The following is a 25,752-nucleotide window of genomic DNA, read 5'->3' on the forward strand; positions in this document are numbered from 1 at the left end:
AACTACAGACCCATTCTTCTACATCATGTTCAATTTATTTTCTTTATGTTATGGGCTGAACAACATAAAACAATGGAATTCATCATCAGGAGCAACCTTAAGGATTATCTGTAATAACCTAGCAAACAATAACGAGTGCAAACTCAAAGAGAAGACCTCATTCAACAAACCTCCAACCGCTACAACCTAAGGGAATTGCAGAAGGTTCTACAACATGGGTGTGCCTAGACTTCCCAAAATCTTTTGCTAACTCAAAACTGTGGAGATTCAAGGTAAATGGCTAAGCAGTTGGCTGAAGCATAGATAACAGCAAGTACTGATTGAAGGAGTCATGGCAGGGCAAGGACAGAGTGGGGGTGCTCCAGGGTTCAGTATTGGGACCAGTACTGTTTCAAATTTAATTCACCCGCTTGAATTTATAAATTCATTACAAAGTGGTCAAACTTGCTGATGATGCCTAATTAGGAGGGAGGTACAGTTAATTGAGGAGGAAATTCAGGAAATGTAAAGTGCACAAGATATGTAAATGGCATTACAGAGACCGATGATATTTCAATGTGAATACTGGAAGAATACAAAAAAGGGGTAAAATATACACATACTCCCAAGAATGGTCTAAAGATAGAATTGAGACCGACCTGGGGTCTCAGTAGACTTGAGGTTCAACATATCCAACCACCACAGAGCAGCAATCAATAAAGTAAACAGAATACTAAAGTTCATAGTCAATACAATAGAATACAACTCTGAAGAAGCCATGTCAGATCATATACTGTCCCAGTCAGGCTATTGTGACCAAGTCTGTGACCAAGGCATATAAAAAGACATACAAGTGCTGGAGAAGTTGCAGAAAAAGACAATGCGATTCATTCCCGAAATCAGAGGTCTGAAATATGGAGAAAGATTTGAGAAACAGACTTTTCAACCTTCAAAGAAGCGGATGTAAAGTAGCGTAAAAGATAGTAACTACAGTTTGAATCCCCACTGTTCTACACTAATAAAAGAGGAAATTTAGGGCTTATGTCAGGGTGTCATGATTACTATATGAGATGCACTCTCAGAAAAGTATGAGGCAAAAACCCTGCAATCATTCAAGAGAAAAAAAGTGTTGCGATGAGATAGGAAGAGATGAAGTAGATTCATAGAAACTTACAGTACAGAAGGAGGAGTCATGTTTTGCTTGTGCCAGGTCTTTGGAGAAGAGTCACCCTTAGCCCCACACCCCCATTTCTGATCTATAATCCTGTAAATTCTTTATCTTCCAGTACCTGTTAACTCCCTGCTAAATTAAAATTATGGAATCAGCTTCGACTACCTTTTTCCAAGTACAGAGTTCCAGATCCTGACAACTCAGTGAAAAGAAATTCTCATCTCCCCTCCATATCTTTTTCCAATCATTTTAAATAGATGATACCTGCCTATTGACCCACTTGCCAGAGAGAATAGTTTTTCCTTTATCGGAGCAAAATCTTGATCTATCTTGAAAACCTCTACTGGGTGACATCTTAGTCTTTTCTATTTCAAGGAGAACAGCCCTAACTATTCCAACTTCCCCTCATAACTGAAGTATCTCATCACCGATAACATCCTGGTAAGCTTCCTCTGTATCCCAAGGCCTTTACATTGTTCCTGAAGCATGCTGGCCAGGATTGTCTACAATACTCCAACTGAGGCCTAACCAATGATTTATAAAGTTCCCTCTGCTTTTATATTCTGTGTCTCTATTTATAAACCTAAGTGTCACGTATACTTTTTCTAAACCGCTTATCAACTTACCCTGCCACTTTAAGGATTTGTGCATATGGACCAATGTCTCTCTGCTTATCAACACTTTTCAAAATTGTATAATTTGTAACATTTTTTATGCAGTTTTGGTCTCATTATTTAAGGAAAGATGCAAATGCATTGGAGGTGGTTGAGAGGAGGTTTACCAGATTGATACAAAAACAGAAAATGCTGGAAAAACTCAGCAGGTCTCACAGCATCTGTGGAGAGAGAAATTAAGTTAACGTTTCGAGTCCGTATGACTCTTCTTCAGAGAAGGGTATGAAGAAGGGTCATACCGACTCGAAACGTTAACTCTGTTTCTCTCTCCACAGATGCTGCAAGACCTGCTGAGTTTTCCCCAGCATTTTCTGTTTTTGTTTCAGGTTTCCAGCATCTGCAGTATTTTGCTTTTGCTAGATTGATACCTGGAATGAGTAGGGTTGTCTTATGAGGAAAGGTTAGACAGGCTGGGATTGTTTCCACTGGAGTTTAGAAGAGTGAGGGGTGATTTGATTGAAGTATACAAGATTCTGAACGGTCTTGACAAGGTGGATGTGGAAAGGATGTTTCCTCTTGTGGGTGAGTCCAGAACTAGGGGGCACTGTTTTAAAATTAGGTGTCGCCCTTTTAGGACAGAGATAAGGAGAATTTTCTAGGGTTGTGCGACTTTGGAACTCTGCCTCAGTGGAGGAGGCGGGGTCATTGAATATTTTTTTTAAGGTGGAGGTAGATGGATTCTTGTTGGGCAAGGGAACTAAAGGCTATCGGGGTAGATGGGAATGTGGAATTTGAAACAAACTAAGCAGCCATGATCTTAATGAATGGCAGAGCAGGCTAGAGAGGCCGAATGACCTACTTCTGCTCCTATTTCTATGTTCATAACATACAGTCTTTCAAGGGCATCACTTGACATCACATTGGACTCCATCTGCCATGCTTCTGCCCATTGCATCATTACGCTGGTGTTGTCCTGAAGGGTACAAATATCCTCATCATCACCCGACTACTTTGTGTGTGTCTAAGTTTTGTATCATCTACAAACTTTATAATGCTGCTCGACATGCACTTTTTTCCCCCTAAGTACTCCTTCTCTATTATTACCCTGCCAATAACTTCCCCTCTTCTTTCATCCATTCCCTACGCGAAGGCAGATGCAAAGTATTTGTTTAATACTTTTGCCAAGTTCTGTCTCTATATGAAGGGAGGAAAAAGAAAAAAAATCCCCACAAGGCTTGTAGAAGTGAACAAAAGAAATGCATGTTGCGTACCTCCTGTCTGTTTTGAAGAGCGACTGGGACTACCCTTTCCTGTGTCCCTATCCTCGTCTCCGTGTGAATTTTCTTTTTCTTCAAGCTTGTCTATGAGCTTGTTTAGGGTAGTAGCCAAGGTCTTGGAGGCTTGATTGCGATCAAATTCCCCTTTGAGACCTTCAGCTTCAAGTTCATCTTGTGCCTGAGAAACATTATTGTGCACAATTCCATCAGAGTATAATAATAAAATGTGACACCCTTGCTGCCCCCAACTCCAAGGTTACACCATACAAACAAACAAATACATAGAATACACTTCAGTTAGGAGCAATGTCATTGTTTACCCTGGGAGTAAGGAAGATTGCATCACTCATTAAGTATTGGGCAATTCCTAGTAATCTGCTGCAGGAGAGACTAACATAACTATAGTATCAGTTGCACGATGCCATTTATTTTCAAGGCACGGGTCACATTCCACTAGATACGACTACAAGTTCAATACATCTCCAAGGGTGGTAACTAAGCTGATGGGCAAAGATGAGCCAAAAGAATATAATTTAACTGGGTTTCCAGACAGCATTTGATGGAAGTTTTCCTTTGGAAACTTTGAAAGGTTGAAGGTTCATGGCATTGTCACATTAGCGAGATTAATTTCTGCTTCCTGTTACATGGCAGTTAATGATGAAACAAAAAGCTCTATGAACAGTGACTGCTGCAACATGGGTCTTATCTGGGCCCTTCCTCTTCATACTATTCAAATGACAGATTTGGGCAAGTGTGTTTATTTAGTGCTGAAATATTACTGAGCCCAAAAAATAAAAAGGCTGGTCTTGGGTTCAATCCCAACAATGTACTGAATAAACTGGGTACAGCCAGAACTTCATGAAAAGAATGACAATGCTAGATGGTGACACTTTACCACAATCTAGCTGCTTTCCGGCTTACCTACCCTTTACCAACCCCAACACCCCCCTCCAAAGAAAAAAAAGAGGTAACAGCAAGGGATTACTTGAGGTGGAGAGGAGGGAAAAGAGAAGAGGATGACAGGGGAAATTAAATATAGATTGTATCTGGATTACCATAGGCACAAAGATTATGTACGTTTTAAGATAAAGGTTGAACAGACTGATAGGCCATGAAGAGAAAACACGGAGTCATTTCAAGAGGGACGGAATTGAAGCTCCAAAAGGCTATGTTAAATTTGTATAGAACTTTGGTTGGACTAAGCTTGGAGTAGTGTGACAACTTTAGTCTCCAGGATAGACAGATACTGGAGAAGGTGCAAAAAAGCATTTACCACAAGGGTACCAGAACTGAGGGGCTGTATTCATCAGGAAAGATTGACCAGGCTGGGGGTCTTTGTTCTAGAAGGGAAGACCAAGGGGTGTCCTGTTAGAGATAGGAAGACAAAAGGGTTCGATATGGAAGACAGAGATTTTCAATTGTGCGCAAGATCAGAACTTGGGGCCATAAATAAATCGAATAGGGAATTGAGAGGAAAGTTCTTTACCCAGACAGTGATAAGAATGTGGAACTCACTACCACAAGGTATAGTTGAGGTGAATAGCACAGATACATTTCAAGGGAAGGCAGATAAACATGAAGGAAGGAATAGAATGATATGCTCATCAGGTTAAATGAAGGAGGATGGGAGGCAGCTGGTGTGGTGCATAAACAGCATCTGTGGAAAGCAGAACAGAGTATTTCCAGCATTTTCTGGTTTTATTCTGGCATAGTTTAGTTGAGTTGAATGGCCCATTTGTGCTGTAAATACTATGCAATCAGCAAACCTTTGCATAATAGAGCCCCAAGAGCTTAGAGTATTTGGGTGTTTACAAAGTCCCTATTTATATTAGTTTGACCTGATATATAGTGGCTGAAGAGAAAGAAGACATGCAGATGGTAGAATGCTACAGAATATGGAAATATATTTTTCTATCTGCACTACTCGCATGCAAGGATGATTGGCATCTAGGAAATGGTGAACAGAAATGTCAGAGGTTATTTGTCAATACTAAGTGTGGTGAGAGCAAGAGAATAGTCATATGAAGTTCTAATTAGCTTTCCTCCCTCTGGTTTTTAATGAAGTTTGGCTGTAATCCTCTTGATTAAATCAAATGAGTCATTTATTAGATTTTCACTAAGGATAATCCAGGGAAAGTTGAACGCAAATCTTCCTTTGTGCATTGAACACATGAAGTGCATCTAATCTGTTGATTTCAAAATCAGAAGCCAACCTTGACTTCCAGTACAATTTTATTTCACTGGCCCACTGTTCTCTTGGTGACTTGCACAACCACTGAAATACTCAGGTCAGGACTGAAGCTGGGAATTAACATCTTGCAATTAAACAAAATCGCTGCACATATAGCACTGAGATAATCAATGCAGGAAGTGCGTAACACAATGCATAATCTGCAGCAGTATAGATCAATTAATGGTTATTTCATGTATGCATCCTTGCGTGTTATGTAACTTACCAGCACATCGGTCATTCTAACACTAGCACCAAGTTCAAAATATTTGCTAAGGCCCTGTCTTATCAGGCACGCTGCATTGATTTTAATATATGTAACTCTTAAATTTGAAAAGAATATTACTCACTTCATCAATAAGATTTTCAAATTCTTTTTCCATTTCTTCCTTCACTTCCCTTTTAATTTCAGACATCTTGGATTTTGGTAGGGACACATCTTCCAGTTCCTTTTCAAAGTCTTTAATAAGCTCATTTTCTTCAATATCAACCATCTCCTCTTGCTTTGCTGATAAGTCTTGGTCAGCGGATTTGTCAGAAGACCCTGCAGAAGTGTCTGTGGTTGGATCCCTGTCCTCATCACCTTTCTGCTTTCATATACCAAGAGAAAGGTTTAAATTGTGACACATACAACTGGAAACACAACTCACTATCCCCTGTATTTGCCATCCCCTGGGTATATTTTAACCTAATACATTTACCAATATACAGAAGGTATATTAGATGATTAGGTGATTAGAATTTTTCTGCAAGTATGGCAAAGTACATTGTTACTTGCAATCTAATCTAGATGCGCTGCTCCAAATTGGATGTTGGTAAGTAGCATGTAAAATGACAAACATTTGTTGCTTGAACATTAGTTTTGGTAGGATACAAGTTTTCACATTTGACACTACAACTATATTTTAAAAATTCAAAACCAATTCAAGTTCAAAATAAGCCTAGAAATGACTCGTGTTGGCATATTTTGGAATTTCTGACTATGCCTCCATGGGATGGGGTTGGTGCAATACATGTTAAAAATGCCACTACCAAGTTAAATTTAGCACTAAACATGTTACTAACCTTGCTGTGGATTTAAGTATAAGTTCAGATTCAGGCAAGGTGCCTGAACCAGTGTGCTTCACACAATGAAAGTTAGTTTGAACATTTGAGTGATTGTTCACATCTATTCAGTTGCGCTCAGTAGACAGTAGTTGCCAGGGTATTTGGTGAAGATATTGCTTCCCAAGGTAAGAATTAAAAAAAAAGGGGGAGACACCTCATGTTCAGAGTCAACTGGGCCTAAAGGCAGCTACAAGGAGGTAAGTGTGGGCCTGAGCTGGGAATCAAGGTAATCAAGTGAGGTTTCCCAGCTAAACCAAAAGAAATATATTAAAAAGGGTGAAGATTCCATCTATGACAGGATTGTGCAGCATCTTTTTATTTTCTAGTGCAACAGCAAGTGTTGAATGGAGAAGTTTTACAAACAATGGAATTGTTAGTTTTGTTCAGTCACATGTATTCTGCAAAACAAACCAACTTCAATTGGTCATTGGCCCTGTCAGAATTCTCATCAGTTCAGCCTATTGAAAGTTTGACAGGCACACATGGGGGAACGAGGGGATGTGCCAGTTCACAACATCCAATTTATAGGTGGGGGGGGGGGGGGGGGGGGGGGGGGGTGGTGTGGAAAGAGGGGAGAGGAGTACATATTGGGCAGTGTGGGATCACCAGGACACAGCATGGGATCACCTTTGGGAGTGCCCGACTTCACTGACCAGAGAAGGAATTTACAGCAGACTTGGAATTTGTGACAATGAAGGTGAACACCTGAAACATACTTCTGTGCTATTTTAATGTAGGTGTTACCTTTATACTAAAATGGGCCAATGCTTCTTTAAAAATAGCATAGGGGAATGCCATAAACATGTTAAATTTCACTTGGTGGTATCACCAATAGTTCTTTTTGGGCTACACGTTTTTGGAACCTTTAAATTTAACATTGTGTTCAGAATGCGTAGTGAACACTAACGTAAATAGCCATCAAATCTAAAACTTATCTTGGAAACTAGAGGGAGCTCTAAAAGATCTTAGTTGATAAATGCAACACATTGGGCAAAAATTTCCCCCCCGTCTGGTTGGGGGGGGGTTTATGCGGGGGTGGGCGCGAACCCGATCGGTGCCCCTAATCGGGGCCGCGTCCCCATTTTACATGAGCGGGCCAATTACAACCCGCCTAGCGTGACATGCGTCTGGAAGCACAGAGCGCTTCCTGTGTGGGTGGGGGAATTCCCCGAGTCAGGGCCTGTGCCCTTTCACGCATGCATGCGAAAGAGCACAGAAATCCCCCTGAGGCACAGAGATACCTCAGGGAGATTAGTTTAAGGTTTAAAAATTTAAATGAGGAAAAGAAAACATTTTAAGACATGTCTCATGTGACAATGTCTCATGAGCTGGGACATGTCAATGAATTTTTAGTTAATTAAAAAACCCTTCATGAAACCTCATCCCGCCCATGGATGAGGTTTCGTGAAAAACGTGAAGGCCGCCTGGGCTCTTTGCCTGCCCCCCCGCCAACCTTAATGTTGGATGGGCAGTATCCTTAATAACTTTAATTACTTTCTTAATGGCCTTAATAGGCCTTACTGTTCAGTGGGCTTGCAGCTGCCGCCGAACTGACAATCTAAATGCACGGTGATATCGGGATGCCTGCCCGACATCACCATGCATCATTCTGCGTGTCGGCGAGTGGGCCCCGCCCCCACTTGCCAACCCAAAAATTCTTCCCACGTTGTGTAGTAAAAAGGCAGATCAGTAAAGGAAGACTGCAGATTCAATTGCCTGACATAATTGGCCTTAGCACTCCCAAGCCAAGACTGGAGTGATGTGGGAGCAGTTGGTTTGAGTTTAACAACTGCTGTAAGACAGTATGGATGAGGGAGAACAAGGTTGGGCTCAGCTAAGACTCAAAAACATTTGAATTGCCAACATTCATAATCCAGGTTACTTTAGCAGCTTTGCTATTGCTCATCAGGTTATAGCCTACGAGTTGCCATTTTTAATAGAGTAGAAGGTTCAAGGTAAGAAACTGGAGAAACAACTGTTTCCTTAACTGCTTTATCATTGTAACTACATCTCAATACAGGTGGCTTTAAAATCCTTTCAACTAGATTATATCAAATTAAATTTAAAAAAGATTCGAGATTTTTCCCCTTTTCTCTCCCTTCTCTTCCCAACTCAAATTTAGTTTACCCGCCAGAAAAATCATGAATGATGAGATGAGCAATGTGATGAGTGCATCTAAAATAAAAAAGGGATATATTAAGTAAACTAAAAACAAACTCAGGGGGTTAATCCCCTGGTCCAGATGGACTGCATCTCTAGATTCTTTTAAAATACATGGAAGAGATAGCAGAGACATTACTACTCATGTTTAATAATTCGTCAGAAAAAAGGTGTAGTGTCAGAGGACTGGTGGATAGCTGATGCAATTCTTATATTTAAAGGGGGACAGAACATGCCCAGGGAATTATAGATCAGTCAGCTTATCAATGGTAAGGGAAATAGTGGAATCCCTACTAAAAAAAGTGGAACATCTAGAAAAGAAAAATATAATAATGAATTTCAAAAAGGGAAAATCTTGCCTGACCAACCTTATTGATTTTTTTGGAGGGAATTGAAAGAGTAGACAATGGTTATGTTGTAGATGTAGTTTATCTGGATTTTCAAAAACCCTTCAATAAGGTGCACTATAACAGACTAATGAATAAGGTCAGAGAATGTGGAGTCAGGGGGACAAGTGGCAGAATGGATTGTTGGCTCGCTTCAAGACAGAAAGCAGAGAGTGGGGGTGAAGGGTAGCTATTCAGAGTGGCAGAAGGTAGGAAATGGCGTTCCACAGGGATCAATGCTGGGATCATTACATTCCATTAACTATTTGGACTGTGGAATCAAAGATGACACCAAATTTGGGCAGGGGGAATAGTCAATACTGAGCAGGACTACAACAAATTAGAGGGCGACATTAGTGATCTTGCAGAATGGACAAATAATCGGCAAATGAAGTTTAACATAAATGTGAGGTAGTACATTTTGGTAGAAAGAAGAGGGAGGTCACTTATTACTGGAAAGGTGCAAAGGGATCTCGAAGTACAAATGCATTAATCACAAAGTGATTCCGCAGGTTAGCAAGACCATAAAAAAAAGCAAACCAAACACTAGGCTTTATTTTTAAAGGGACAGAATTGAAAATTAGGCAAGTTGTATTAAACCTGCATCAAACCTTGGTTTGACCACAATTGGACTACTGTATCAAGTTCTGGTCGCCGAGGGTGCAGATGCAATGTACAAGGATGATACTGGAAATACATGTGCATACATATCAGGAAAGCATCGACAGGCTGGGTCTTTTTTCTCTAGAAAAATGACTGAGGGGCAACTTAGAGGTCCATAAAATTCTGAATAAAGAAGAAACTTCTTTATCCAGAGAGAGGTTGAAATGTGGAACTCCCTACCACAAGGAGTGGTTGAAGTGAATAGTGTAGATGTATTTAAGGGGGAGCTAGACAAGTATATGAGAGAGAAAGGAATAGAAGATTACAATAGTAAATTCAGATAAGCAAGATGGAAGGCAGCTTGAGTGGAGCATGAAAATTAATGGCCTGTTTCTGTGCCTAATAACCCATGTAATCCTATGTAGAAATGCACATTGGCTAGGCAAGGAGCGATGTTTATTGAAACAAATGCCAGCAAGAAGGTTGAAAAATAGGTTCTATCAAGTAAATTTAGCACAGAAAAGAACTACATTAAACTGTTACAAAATCCAGTCAAGCAAATTATAATTGCTAAAATAGAACACTAAAAAAGGGTGAAACTATCATGGTAACCATTTCTTTGTTTCGAGATCAACATTTGAGGACTATGCTGAAACGCATTGGACTGTACCTTTTTAGTCTGGTCTTTTAATTCTTGAATCAATTTCAGAAGATCATCAGGGTTCCGTGTTATTCTGAATTGCACTTTCTGCTTTCCTGAATAGAAAGAGGGCAGTGGGGTGGAAAAATTACAAGCTCACTGTCACTTTGGAATTGAACTTTGAAAAATGATTTTTTTTTTAAACCTAAAGTTAATTTCAACAGTATAAGTTACAAGTATATTAAATTATAAAACTCAGATAGCAGCTTCGCTCAAGTCAACTATGTTCAAGGAAAACGGTTGAACAGAACAGCCCATTTTGCACCTGAAGGACATCCGAGAGATGGGCTGTTCTGCCCTTCCACTTTCAAGTGTTTGTAGAGCTCAGGAAGAAAGACAACAGCAACTTTTGTTTACCTTGGTCACCCAGAAGGTGGTCATCCTCAGCTTTAACTGTGTCACTCAATTTAGATTCAGCCTACCAAATAAAGAAACATGCCATTACTGTTACTCCCTCAAGTTCGAGAGGGCAGTTCTGCATATTTCCCACTGAGACATTGACAAAAATTTATGGCAAAATGAGTTCATAATCAGTAGTAGTTTTTTGCTGCAGATTTAAGGAAGCATTTTGAGATATTTTTCCAGCATCTATTTTTGCATTAAAAAAGAAAATTGGACACCAAAAAACCAGGTATGTTGGGAGAAAAGGAAGAATAAAAGAAGTTCTTATTCGAAACATAGCAAGAAGCAGGGAAAACAAGGCCTAAAAATAAGTTAAGCTACATGCCAGCTCTCAAGCTTTTTCACGGTACAGCAGTGGTCCCAGGGAAAACATGTATAATGGCACTGTGAATGCCTGTGCACTAAGTTTGAGGTAAAGAAGCGTTAAGATTTGTAGAAGTTAAAGTAACAGATGTTCACAACTTTTCAAAACTCTATATTCAAAGCTGTTAAGGTAGACGCTACTGCAACCAGGAAAAGATTCTGCCTGCCACCCCATGCCCTCTCCCCTTTCTTTTCAGTGCACATTAGTTTCTTGGACTGTTCTTTGAATGAAGCACACTTCCAATCTTTGAGGCTTTGCCTGTACGAAACAGCGAAGAGTACACGTGGATAAAACACAATACAGAGTCAAAACAATATTTTAAACAGCAGCTGCGTGTAAACTACATGAAAAACAAACAAGGAAAAACCTTAAATTCATAATTTCACAGCATGCCATTGTCCATTGTTAAAATTAAGTTTGGCATGTGTTAGTAACTGCATAGACAGGATCACTGTTGAACTCTGGTTTGAGATTAAAACTGGGCACCACGTGCATTGGATTATTTACACCATACTGCATGGTGCACTTGCCAAACATGACAAAGAAAGGGATACCAAGGACATGTTTAAGGCCAGTGTAAGGGTTTGTCTTGGGCACATTGCTTTAACAAAGCCTATATTCACTTCATACTTATGCAATGATTATCAAACTTCAAACTCTCCTTTTGTCATTTCTCTTAGCTCTCGCCTAGATCCATACCAAGCACTTTCCTACACCCTCCTTTAGAATTTAAAAAAGAAGCTAGATTAAGCCTTCAGTTTATTTACTTTTTTTTTTTAAAAAAAGCACACCAGGAACAAAATTAACCAAACTCAGGTGCTATGGCATTTAACAAGGGGGGAAAAAAAATCAAAATTAAGGAATGTTTAAAGCAAGTTTTAACTTTGAGGCGATCCTGTTCTTTAATACTTTTACATGAATGCAGACATTCAATTCGGTGTTATCTTTTCTTAAATTTCCCAAGATTCAATGCTCCCAAATTTGAACAAGATTGAAATTTTGTCCATTGAAATAAACCCTTATCCATTATAGCCACATGGGATGCAGCAACTTCAAAGTAGTTCTTCAAACTTCCACCGTGTTATGATATCTTATAGAGGCAGGGATTACTATTTTGAGGATTATGTTGTCTGCTAAAAATTTAACTGATTTAGGGTTTGGTATAAATGCTTTGAATAATAAAATCCCAATTTTCAGCAGAACACTGTATTGCACAAGGCTGTCAGAAAGAAAGGAGTCATTGTCAATTCAACACATTGCCCCATTCCCCAAACTGCAATAAGCTGCTCATTTCTTATAGCTATGGCTAAATTTTTACTTTTCAAATAAGCACTTTGTCAAAGATCTGTATAATTACTTGAACATCAATCCTTCAATTGCCATAGTTTAAAATACTTGGTAACAGAAATGACAACAACATCCACTGCTCTTCTAACATGAGGATTCATTGTTATATATAGGGAAAGATATATAAAAATTCTGCGATACCTCTTCTAGCTTTTCTTCTGAAAGGGGACCATCCTCAGTCTCTGGTTTGCTGATTTTATTCCAGAAATCCTCACCATAGTCATCCTCTTCAGTCACCTCATGTGAACTTAAGGTTTCACCTCCTGGAAATCAGAAACCCCAGCTGTCAGTCAATAGTCACAGGTGTTCCTTATACACACCATGTGATTTAAGTAAAAGATGGATTCACTACAGATCCAATCACAAGTGAAGAAGTATTTTTCCATTACAAAGACTACAAATTTGCTGGGGCACAGTACAGTGAATTAGTGCACCAAGGATTTTAAGATTTGAATCTGCCACTCTGCTGGGACAAAGTGTCCTTTTGTGAAATGACCTGGGGCAGTTTCAGCTCAAATCTCAAAATGCTAAAATTTAAAAAAAGATCAAAAAGCAAAACCCTGCAGGTGCTGGAAATCTGAAATAAAAACAGAAAATGCTGGTAATACTCAGGAGGTCTGGCAACATCTGTGGAGAGAGAAACAGAGTTAACGTTTCAGGTGAAGGACCTTTCAAAAACATCTGTCTGATCTGGTTATCCGATTGGTCAATGACCCCAAATCTTGTCTCCCATTGGTCAGTGGCAATATTTGTTTGGTCCCTGCTAACTGCATGATTATTGTTACATTACATGGTTACCAGAACCAATTCCTGCACTCCGGAACTGTCTTCATACAGCTTTCCAAATCCCCAAAACCCCCTCTCCCACTCCAACAGGAGATAGATAAGAGAGGAAAGAGAAACAAAGGTAGTTAGGGGTGAGAGCCAGAGAGAGATTGAATATTACAAAATGACAGACAAGGAGACAATTCTAAATAATTTTCAGAGGCCTTTGGAGCATATCTCAAATTGGGAAGCTATATTCCCAGCAGTAGCTTAATGGAGTCAAAGCAGCAAACTTAAACCACTAGTCCAAACATCAGTTACCCAACAAGTCCAGTTCGGCATTCATATGCCCGAGGAAGAAATAACCTTAGCATGCAATTTGTTAAAAGGAAGAGACTTGTGAAAATTTGACTCTTATAATAATGCAGATCAGTCATTTATGGCACAGAAGGTGGCCATTTGGCCCATCAAATACATGCCAGCCCTTTGTAGAGCCACCTAGTCAGTTCCAGCCCCTCACTCCAATCCCTGGGGCATTGCAAGTTTATTTTCTTCAAGTGCCCATCCAATTTCCTTTTGAAATCACTGATCATTTCTGCTTCCACCACTGCCATAGGCAGCGAGTTACAAGTTATTACCACTTACTGTGCAAAAAAAGGTCTTCCTCACATCCCCCCTATATCACTTACTCAAAACCTTAAATCTGTTTCCCCTTACTCCTTGTACTATCAGCAAGTGGGAGCAGCTTTTCATTGTCTACCCTGTCAAACCTGTCACAATCTTGTACACCACTATCATCAAATCTCCCTTGCTCCAAGAAGAACAATCCCAGCTTCTCCAATTTAGCCTTGTAGCTAAAATGCCCCATCCTGGAACCATTCTGAGAAATATCCTCTGCACACTCAACAACGCTAATATCCTATCTTCAGTGTGGTGACTAGAACGGGACACAATACATCAGTTGTGGTCTAACCAGTGCTTTATACAGGTTCAGCATAACTTCCCTGCTTTTGTACTCAATAGCTCTATTTATGAAGCTCAAGATCCCATATGCTTTGCTAACTCAATATGTCTTGCCACCTTCAAAGATTTATGCACATGTACCCCCAGGTCTCCAAGTCCCTGCATGCACATTAGAACTGCTGCTCCATTAAGTCTACATTGCCTCTCCCTATTCCTTCTGCCAAAACACAGCACCTCACACTTCTCTGTATTAAATTCCATCTGCCACTTGTCTGCCCATTCTGTTAGGCTATGTCATGCCCTGTTGCAGTACATTCACATCATCCTCACTGCTTGCCATTCCTCCATGAATCCATGGAGTCATTTATGACTTGCTACTTTCTGTCGTTAAGCCAATTTTTTTAAACTTAGCTGACACTGACCCTCCTATGCCATGAGCCACAATTTTGTTTACCAGCCTTGGGTGCAGTACTTGGTCAAATGCTTCCTTAAAATCCATATAGACAACATCCATTGCATCCAGCTCAACAGCTTTCTCTGATACTTCAAAAAAATTCAATTAGATTAATCGGGCATAATCTGCCTTTTACAAATCTGTGCTGGCTCTCCTTAACTCAAAAACCTCTCCAAGCGCCTGTTGATTTCTTTCCCCCTGATTATTACTAAAACCTTACCCATCAGTGATGTTAAACTAGTTTGTAGTTACAGGAAATGTCTTTACACCCTTTGAATAAGAGTGGCACATTTGTCACTGTTCAATCCTCTGGCACCTCCCCCATATCTAAGGGAGCCCTTCTATCTCTAATCCCATTTCCTTTAGCAATCTAGAATGCCAATCATCTGGACCAGGCAACCACTAAGCATAGCTAACCTTCCGAGTACCTCTTGCCTCTCAATTTTCACCCCATTTATCACCTCACACGATACTTAGTCAGCTTCAAGTATTCTAATCTTGCTTTATGCCTCTTACCATATATCAACCTCTTTGAGCCTAACAGGGACAAAGGTGGAGGATTTCAGCCTATGTTTTGGAATGGAACCCAATACTATAAAAACTTAAACTTGCATGTTTTTGTATGGTTACAGACAGAGGATACTGGCATACCTTCCAGTTCCGATATTTTCTCATCATTGCCTAGAAGCTCCTCCGTTTGATTTTCAGGCTCCTGAGTCAAATCATTCTCCTCTGTCTGTGCACTTTGGTCTTTCAACAGCATTTCATCCAAAGTTTTCAACTCCTCTGAGATTTTTTCTACTTTGCGTTTGGTGTCAGCTAAAAGCAATGTTGGGGAAAAAGAGAGAAATCACTACAAAAATATTATTTTCATAAACAGCACTCATGACCTAGAATAGGTGTCAGGGCCTGTAGGGTTCAAGTACTAGGCCACAACTCAGGCTGAAGCAGGTAGCACATCAGAAAATATTTTCAGATACAGAATAATTAATTAGAGATATGACATGAGACGGGCGTAGCATGCTTTTGGTTGGAGGCGTGGGAGGTGGAGGGAATGGAACAGGTGGCTTAGGGTTACGGTTCCCAAAGCTCTTGCCACATGTTTCCCTTGTGCTATATCTGGGTTTGCTGTAAACTAATTGATAGGGACTGATTGCCATGACTAGTCAACAGTATCACTGAATCATGCAATTACCAAGATGGTAGATGATGAGCTAGATGGGCCTTACTTCTCACATGAAGGTTTTGTTGCCTTTTAGGTGTACAGTCAAGAAAATGGACCAACCTTGGGTTCCTATTCCCCCCCGGCCACCATTTGCTAACTGTAGCAAAACAAGTAGATGCGACTAAAACATGGCTGCATGCTGTTAAGTGCTAACTAACTATTCTCCAGTGTTTGAGAATTTTTCTCTCTTTAAAAGGATAACAACATTAGTAAAAAGCCAAGGGCAGAAATTTTCGCTCGGTGGGCATGTGTATGCCTGACTTGCTCGAGTGTGAAATGACGCGCGCTCATGTCAGCCGAGTGTGCTGACGTCAATGCGCAGTAACGTGATAGTTTGGTCGGCGGGCATGCGCCAGAGTCGGCAGCGTGCCCGCTGACAACTAAAAGGCCTGTTAAGGCCATTAAATAACCAATTAAGGTAAATATTTCATTGCCTGTCCAGCCTAACATTTGGCGGGCAGGTGAAAAGGCCCAGCGGCCATTGCATTTTTTTTGGAAACCTCATTCACGGGCGGGATGAGGTTTCCTAAAGCAAATAAATAAAAAGTTTTACAATTGAATTAATAACATGTCCCTGCTCATGTGACAGCTTTTATTACATTTTTATTTTCTTTATTCTGCTTTGCCATATCTCCATCGCCTTGTGGCAGCTCCGTGCCTCATGGAGATTACACAGTGCTCACTTGCGTGCAAGCGCAAAGTTCATGCTCGACCCGCTCACCCCCCCCAACCACCCCCCCTTCAACAGACGGTGCTCAGTGCTGCTGCTTGCGTTTCACACTGGCGGGCCTTAATTGACCCACCAGTGTGAAACCGCAGTGCAGTGCCAATCGCAGGTAGCGGTCGGCTTCCTGAGTGCCCCTGCCCACCAAGGGCAAAATTCTGCCCCAAGTAGTTTTTTTGCTTAAACCTTGGGGTCAGTGTCCAGAACCAAATCAGAAATAGCAATTTATTTCAAATCAGACCTAGTGTTAGGTGAGTTTCAAGGGCATGTAGATAACAAACGCATCACCAGTGTGATTCACCTTCAGCGATCTATGGAGGGGCCCTAAATGGTTTAAGAGATTCATAAAAACACATACACAAGGAACACATTGCCCAGCACTAAATGAATATTAAGTTACATCAGACCTGGATTATGGTGCAGAATATGGGAGTCCAGCAGAAAACATAAATTATATCTTCAGAGATTAGATTAGTATTGATAGGCAAAAAAAACATATACAACACAAAGACAACTGGGCTGGTCCGATGGGGATGCAGGGGTGTCAGACTACCAAGTGGACATATATACACGCGATGCATGAAAATTGAAACTCTAATAAGATGCTGTTACCCCTAAGTTTAAAGTCTTAGGACTTAATCATCCCAGATTTGCACCAACTACCCATTGGCTACTATGATGGCTTTTCACACCGTATTGTCCCAATCCCACCTCATTAATCATGCATTCTCGGGAAACATGCGGGCTCTCATTTGCCTTCCACACTGTCAGCTCATCACTTCATCACATCTGGTGCCATATTTAAACTGCAGCTGTGCGCACACCTCCATGCTTCCAGCCCAGGACTATTGCACAGAAGACATGGCTCTGAAAGGCAAGACGACTGCAGCCTCTTGATTTAGTGATATGTCTCTGGAATGACATTTAGATGCTGTTTAGAGGCCCATTGTGCTGTCCTCTACTTCTGCTTTGGCTGCAGGAGGTCCAGCAATCTCACCACTCTGGCTTGGGAGGCGGTGGCAGAGGTGGTCAGTGCCAACACTGCACAGAAGAGGTTGGCCATCCAGTGCAGATAGAGGGTGAATGATCTCATCCGTGCAGCCAGGGTAAGGAAACCATCTCATCACTCTAAACTCACACACTCACTGGCATCTCATTCATTGCCAGCTCAAGGGACATCACCACTCACTCTCACACACACCCTCACATCTCCACCTGGCCTCATCTCCTCTGGAGACTGCCTCCTCAGCCCTCACCATCTTGGGGCCACTTGCACTGATCAACTTGTGCCCCCCACACACACCCTGGGATACCCTCCTCCCCCAGTAATACCCCAGCCCTGCAGCTGTTGAAAAGCCACCCCCACCTTACGGCTGGTCTGGTGGGTAGAGACCTGCCCGTGAGCCCCCCTAAAAGTGATGTGGTGCTGCCTGTGAAGCCTGGTGCTGATGACTGCGAGTGCTGCCTGAAGCAAGGTAGGCAAACAAACCTCGAAGTCCCGAGTGAAGTGCAGCTCGCCAGGTACACGTCGCTTATGTACAGTCGTGAAACACGTTGGCGTGATGGGTGCTTCAGCATGGGACGGGTGATTCTGGCAATCTGGCCTTATAATGATATGCAAATGTATTATAATGAAATTCCTGATGCCCGACGGCAGGAAACGCAGTCCGCCATTGATGGGCAGAGCAGCAATTGCAAACTGGTTTCACGATGTCTTGAAACCAATTTTTGGTCTTCTCACCATATTGTCCACTCATTCTGGCAAACCCACCCGCCGCTAAAGGGCACAGAAAATTCCACCTTAGATTCACCAAAAGTCAGTTATTTAAAATCCACAATATCCCCATCCTCAATGATGGAGGAGCCCAGCACATCAGTGCAAAAGATAAGGCTGAGGAATGTGCAACCATCTTCAGCCAGAAGTGCCGAGTGGATGATCCATCTCAGCCTCCTCCGGAGATCCCCAGCATCACAGATGCCAGTCTTCAGCCAATTCAAGTCACTCCACGTTACATCAAGAAAAGGCTGAAGGCACTGGATACTGCAAAGACTATGGGCCCTGACAACATTCTGGCAATAGCACTGAAGACTTGTGCTCCAGAACTTGCCGCGCCCCTAGCCAAGCTGTTCCAGTACAGCCACAACACTGGCATCTACCCAGCCATGTGGAAAATTGCCCAGGTATGTCCTGTACACAAAAAGCAGGACAACTCCAACCCAGCCAATTACTGCCCCATCGGTCTATTCTTGATCATCAGCAAAATGATGGAAGGGATCGTTAACAGTGCTATCAAGTGGCACTTATTCAGAAACAATCTGCTTGCTGATGCCCAGTTTGGGTTCCGTCAGGGTCACTCAGCTCCTGACCTCATTACAGTCTTGGTCCAAACATGGACAAAAGAGCTGAACTCCCAAGGTGAGGTGAGAGTGACTGCCCTGGACATCAAGGCAGCATTTGTCCGAGTGTGACATTAAGGAGTCTTAGCAAAACTGGAGTCAATGGGAATCAGGGGGAATATTCTCCACTGATTGGAGTCATACCTAGCACAAAAGGAAGATGGTTGTGGTTGTTGGTGGTCAGTAATCTCAGTTCCAGGAAATCACTGCAGGAGTTCCTCAGGGTAGTGTCCTCGGCCCAACCATCTTCAGTTGCTTCATCAATGACCTTCCTTCCAACATAAGGTTAGAAGTGGGGATGTTCGCTGATAATTGTGCGATGTTGAGCACTATTCGCGACTCATCAGATACTGAAGCAGAGTGTGCCCACATGCAGCAAGACCTGGACAACATTCAGGCTTGGGCTTACAAATGGCAAGTAACATTTGTGCCACACAAATGCAAGGGAACACCACCACCTGCAAGTTCCCCTCCAAGCCACCCATCGTCCTGACTTGAAACTATATCACCGTTCCTTCAGTGTCACTGGGTCAAAATTCTGGAACTCCCTCCCAAACAGCAGCGGCTCAAGAAGGCTGCTCACCACCGCCTTAAAGGGCAATCAGGCATGGGCAATAAACTGCTGATCTAGCCAGCAACATCTGTGAATAGTATTTTTTTGTTTCAACACATTAATGAACCACCATTTATAAATATATTGAGGTTGGACATTGGAATCAATTCCCAGAATAGGTATTTGGTGCTTTTGAGAAGCCAAGTGCGAAAGATGAAACATTCATTATATAAAAAAATCCCCTCACCTCATCCAAAGTTCAATTTTTGTTTTTAATTTCTTTTTTTTTTAATTGGAGTCTTTATCCTACCCAGCAACGCAGCTCTTTTCAGGCCTATCGCCATAATCAGATCCCTTCAGCTGATGTTAGTAACCAGGCCTGCCAGCAAACAACTCCACTGGGAGTCATGTAGACTGGCATTGCATTTGCTCCTTAATGGAGAATTAACAGGCATCCAAGCTAGGAAGAGATAAAAAGGGCAGGTCAAAATATCCAATGAGGGAACAGCAGTATTGAAAGCAAACGTCTCAACTGCAAAGCGAAAAGAGGCTTCCACACGAGGTAGGAGTATTGTTTTTCTTCAAAGTTAATTGAGGGTATGGACAGGGGAGGGGGGCTGGGGGGAGAAAGAAGAGTTAAAAAAAGTATTTCCATATTGAATACATATCCCATACACTCACCATCTTACTTAAATGTTGCTGCATTGCCTATAGATTGGGCACAAACCTTTTTACTGCCCAAGTGCCGTACTATTGCTTCCCTCTTGGTTCCAAAGTTACAGGCACAAAGCATCACTGTAGAGTAGATTAAAAAGTTTCCAAATTCATGGAAGCAGAGTGGTCATAGCACTAAGCTTCATTATAGAAACCACCATTACAAGTACACCTTCGTAAGGAAATGCAACAGCATTTTATACACCATTGGAAGTACAAGTCTACTTGTGCAGAGTCATTAATTCACCTTTCTAGATTTAAGGTATTAAAATTTCAGTACTTACTCACTTGGGCCTTGACATACTCAACATACTGCTCTGGACTGAGGGCAGGTTGACATTTAATTGGTTGAGGCTTGGAAACAATAGCAGGACGCAAGTAAGGGTGATGGCAGATCCGAGTGGTGTGTATTGTTAGTACATAATTACATGACTGAGGTTCATCCACTCGAGCTATGTAATCCCCTGATCCTTCCTCACACATAAACTATTAAAAATACAAGAAATAAAAAGAAAATTAGAACATTTGGTTAGAATGCATGGTTATATTAGAAAAATTCATGTCATTTACCTATCAAGCAAGCATTATCAATTTCCCCTCGGTTTTGAAGCAACTCACAATTCAGGTTTCCCCAAACGCACACCAGCAAGCAACTCATTTTGAAATCTGGAATTCTGGGGCTGGGACTGGTTGGATACCAACTTGGGAAACGCCAGAATGGAGATCAGGACAGGCTGAGTACACTGCCGTATCCAGCAAAAAAATTACTTTTCCTGCTTTTGATGGCTAGATTTCTCAATGGAATTGCTGCTGTAATCTAAATCGCCACAATTTGTGCTGGGGAGTCAATCAACAGTGACAATTTTCATTAGCACCTGCAAGTTTTTAAAAACACCAGCATTTAATGGGAGTAGAGAGAAAAAAAAAGCCTTCTATGTATTTTGATTATAGGAAATATACATCAAGGTGAAAGAGTACGGGAGGCTGGTGTCCAATCAGCATTTCTGTACACTGCAGAAGGCTCAACCAGAATGAAGGTGCAGAAGCACAAATCGGGTGCTTTTTGAATGAGTTATGAACAACATTGGGCATCCTTTGGCAGGGAGGAGTGGTCAACAAATGAAGAACTGAGCTTTACCAAAAACTTAAACCCAGAGGCACCATCATAAAACAGCCAAACATGGTCTGCTTTTGGGAGTTGTTCCATGGAAATCCTGTTGACATCAAAATAACATCTGTGGCTTCCTTCACACATCATTGGAATCTATTTCCGGAAGGGAGAGAAGGCCAAGAGATTTAAGATGGATGGATGTGTGGATACATTAAAACTAATCACAAGAGATCCATCTCTCATTCTTTTAAGTAGGCTTCAGTATTAGAGTGCATGTGTATATGACCACAGCCAGTGTTAATTGCTGCACAAACCAAATCCCTGAGGGAAACTTGGCTTATGGGCCACAACCTTTTTTTTGTATTTTGAAAACGAGAAGACGATGTTCCAATCTCAGCAGCAAGTGGTCCAGTAACACTTTTGGGATTTTAAAAATTGAAAGTAAAGTTGTATTAAAAATAATAAAAGAAAACTTAAGCGCACAAGATTACAGATGCAATTAAGGTTACTCTGACAAACATTCCCCCCCAAAAAATCTCCACTTGGTCAGACCCACAAGTAAAACACCTTCTAGGCAACACTCCATATAGATGCTTAACTATAAGAAATCCAGTAATATTACCCAAGGCAAACTGCTGTATCTTTAATAGAGGCTACCACATGACCTGTAACACTCTTCCACTTTGCTGTGGAATCCAAGCTTCAGAATAAAACTGCCTGTTGCAGCCCAAGACTTTTCTGGCTTGACTGGATGGCTGGTTCAAACGGCACCTCCTCCCAGCCCAGAGCTAACAGCTCCCAACTGAACAGTTCCTGCTGCTACAGCTCAAACAGATAGCCCTGGCTATATCTCAGCTACATAGTAACTCAAATACCTTTTCCTCCTTTCATCTCAGGTTGCATTGTTCTCAAACCTCTCTGAACTCCAATCCTTCCAAATATAACATTTTTCATAGCTCTATCTCGTCATTGTTTTAGGACCAATATAATATAATATCCCCCTTCTATTTACCAATGGAATGCCTGCAAAATACAAACATGTTTCTTTACATCTTTACCCTTTGATATTCAAACAAACTCTCAAGTTGGCTAAAAATGCAAATATCAGATCTAATTTATTTACTTGTACCTCAAACCTAACACCTCTATCCTTTTCATATTTCAACCTCCCCAGACAACCTGGCTCCTATCAATCTCTGCCCAGCTTAATTAAATCACACACATACATATATAGACTTTTCCACAGAATAACACAATATTCCCCAAAAATATTTTTTAAAAACATCCATTTATCACATTTTGATTAAGCAGATTGTGGCACATGCTGGTCAAGTCTTCCCCATTTGGTTCAAAAATGGAACATATTTTGAAAAGCGTCACAAAAAGAGCATCTTTTCCACTCCAATTATATATATTTTTTATTTCCCCATAACATTAGCAGCTCTAAAGTCAATGTGTTACAGACATGCATGCATTTAATGACGCCATGTGGAACATTTGGGTATAGAACTACAATAAGAGTTAGCACTAACCTAACAGAATAAAAAGATACAGGCTATTCATTGAAGCTACATTTTTTGAAGTTATACCTATAGGACTCCAGTCTTGGTCTCCTCATTACTCCAAGAATGCCTTAAACTAATCTCTATCAGATTTAGTCTTGCTAAAGCATTAGCCTGTTATTAATCCACAATGACACATACACTCCACCTTGAACAGATTGTGGTTAGCTTAGTTTACAGAGTGGAACATTGATCAGGCTGTTTGTACACGTTTGTGTTTCTGCTCTATTCCCCTATGGGTCTCAATCTACAAGAGAGAGGAAACACAAGCACAAACATATACAAACAGCAAGGCACTGGGGAATTACCACTCGAAAGTTTTATGCAGAAGCCCAGATTGTCTTTAATATCGAACAGTTGAGATGGGGCAGTGTACAAAGAAGCCTTTCATCTTAAAGGCTTTGGCTGGAATCCAGCTAAAGTGCTGGACTAGAAGTCTCTGCTGACAGTTCAAACAATCTGAAGAGACAAGTTTGAGTAGTTTACTGTACAATGATTAATCAAGCATGCCACAACACCAGCTGATGTGAAACATTTTTATTTATTGGGATGTGGGTGACACTGCCAAGGCAGTAGTTATTTGACACCATATAGTTATGCTCCACCTATAAGTGCCTCGATGCCAGTAAAAGTCAACCACAGTATGGGTCTCGAGCCATGTGCTATCCCAGTCCAGCTTGCAAGTCCCCTTCCCTGAAGGACATTAATGAACTAGTTGGGTTTTTAATAAAAACCTAGCATCCTATAGCTATGCTCCTGGTGACAGCCTACAAATTGTTCTGATGGGGTTTGAACTTAACATCTGGGCTATCAACTCAGTACTGTAACCACTAGATTAAAGTACTCCTTTTATGAATGACACTCTGACACAATAGAGGGTAGCTAAATTTGCGGTCAAGATATGCTGCTTAAGGCAGAGAGAATTTAAATCAGGCCATACTTGACCAGAGTGCTTGGTCAAGTATACCATGAGTTAAATTTACTTTTCCTTAGCAGCACATCTTGACCGCATAGAGTGACCTACACGGAGATAAATGTTCCATTCCTCACTTTCACCTTAAGTGGCAATAAAGAATAATCACAAAGTTAATGCTGATGTTAAAATAATCTGTAAAAGAAGTCTTTTTTTAAAAACAAATTAAACCAATTTATGTGCTTCAACTCTTCAAACAATAATGATTTCTGGATTTAAGTATACAGCTACAGATAGTTTCTAGGATAGAGGCCCTGTAAACTTACCCTCACTTCAGCCTCTCTTGGCTTCTCATTCAGGTCACACTTGGATCCATTCACATAATTCTGACTGTGATATCTTTTCAATTTATGCTGCTTTGAAGCCTGCAAATAAAGGTGATTCTTAAAAATATATAAACTTGAGCTTTCAAAACTGCAAATTTAAAAAAAATGCATTAAATTCTCCAAGTACAAATACTTAAGTGCACGGTTACATTGGTGATAAAATCAGGGTGGCAATAGGAGCAAACGGCATTGGTTACAATTAGTCTTCCCCTCGCCCTTTACTGTGTACAATTCAATGAGCACCAGCAGTTCTCCATGATCAAAGTGATAATTTCTCACATGCAGGCTCACGAGTCTCAACAAGTTGCACAACCCTGAGGGGTGGGAGCAAAGCATAGTCAAGTCTGATGCTGTCCTCATCCAACAACCCCATTTCTGGCAGTTGTGACTGAATAGTGATCGGAAATGGGAACTCAGGGCAATTTACTCTTCCACTCCCCCCCCCCCCCACCCCCCAGCTTAAAAGGTCATCTGTCCTGACTGACATCAGGCAACTCAATATGGACCAAAGACTGAAGTTGGGGCTCTCCATCTGTATGGCTCAACCACTTGTTAGCTAAACTAGTGCACCAACAAGGTTGCGACACAGGCAGAAAGAGATCTGACACAATGGCACAGCTATTCCAACAGATGAGGAAACAAGTGACTACACACTTCCAAAACAATGATGCAGGCTAGAAACAGGAAGTAAAATGTCAAAGGTTCCAGGCATTTATACTTACAGCTTTTACAACTTTGATATCCAATATCCTGCAATTTTTTTTTAAAACTGCATTTCAAAAGTTAGCTGATTACAATGTTTATATCTGAACTAAAAGTACCTATTGGCTATTGACTGAGAGAAGGTAATTCTCCAGCAGAGTAGCAGGTTAGCTTAGCATAAGAACAGAAAATGCTGGAAATACTCAGGTCAGGCAGAATCTGTGAAGGGGGGGGGGAAACAGTTGATGTTTCAGGTTGATGACCTTTCATCAGTAATGTTCTAAAGAAAGGTCAGTGACCAGAAGCATTAATTGCTTCTCCCTCCATAGATACTAGCTTACCAACTGAGTTTCTAGCATTGTCTGTATTTCAGATTTTCCAGCAACTGCAGTATTTTATTTTAGCTTAGCATGTGACTTGGGGCATTTTGTTTTGAGAAAAAGAATTTCTGTTGAACATTCACTCTCCGCATCCATAAAACAGAAATGAGTTACAAGTTTGCCAGGAAATAAATGCTTCAAATTGCACTTCCCTGTGATCTTACCTTGCTATCCCATGAGCTTGCAGTACTCCAAAGAACAAAAAATAAAAATGCACAGCTTCTACTTATTAAGGCAAGGAAGATGGAGATAGATATTTGCGCACAATTCAGTATTGCAATGATGGTGAACCATTACGTGGGGGGGAAAAAAGATCTTGCATTTATATTGCGCCATTCATGGCCTTAGGGCGTCCTATAGCCAATGAAGTACTTTTGAAGTGCAGTCATTTTCTAAAGAAATGCAGCAGCCAATTTGCGCACAGCAAGGCTCCATAAACAGCAATGAGAAACGGCCAGATAATCTGTTTTAGTGACGTTGGTTGAGAGATAAATACTGGTCAGGCCATTGGGGCTTCTTTCCCCTGCTCTTCTTTGATTAGCATCATGAGTTCTTTTATATGA

At 41.1% G+C, this 25,752-nt stretch overlaps 1 protein-coding gene across 3 annotated transcripts in view; it reads right to left on the reverse strand.

Moving 5' to 3' along the window:
- The window catches only part of os9 (OS9 endoplasmic reticulum lectin), a 60,276-nt gene that overhangs the window by 6,270 nt on the left and 28,254 nt on the right, over nucleotides 1–25,752 (reverse strand). For 2 of the 3 annotated variants that reach the window (XM_041180482.1, XM_041180480.1), the window contains exons 5-13: nucleotides 24,048–24,146; nucleotides 21,274–21,399; nucleotides 20,420–20,621; nucleotides 15,174–15,341; nucleotides 12,482–12,603; nucleotides 10,585–10,645; nucleotides 10,198–10,283; nucleotides 5,622–5,858; nucleotides 3,036–3,219 (exon numbers count right to left, since the gene is read on the reverse strand). In XM_041180482.1, the coding sequence (XP_041036416.1) occupies nucleotides 3,036–3,219; nucleotides 5,622–5,858; nucleotides 10,198–10,283; nucleotides 10,585–10,645; nucleotides 12,482–12,603; nucleotides 15,174–15,341; nucleotides 20,420–20,621; nucleotides 21,274–21,399; nucleotides 24,048–24,146 (1,285 nt within the window). The remainder of the gene's footprint in view (nucleotides 1–3,035; nucleotides 3,220–5,621; nucleotides 5,859–10,197; nucleotides 10,284–10,584; nucleotides 10,646–12,481; nucleotides 12,604–15,173; nucleotides 15,342–20,419; nucleotides 20,622–21,273; nucleotides 21,400–24,047; nucleotides 24,147–25,752) is intronic. The other variant, XM_041180481.1, reaches the window with a different exon arrangement.

This window comes from Carcharodon carcharias, chromosome X (genome assembly GCF_017639515.1).
Source record: "Carcharodon carcharias isolate sCarCar2 chromosome X, sCarCar2.pri, whole genome shotgun sequence".
NCBI lineage: Eukaryota > Metazoa > Chordata > Chondrichthyes > Lamniformes > Lamnidae > Carcharodon > Carcharodon carcharias.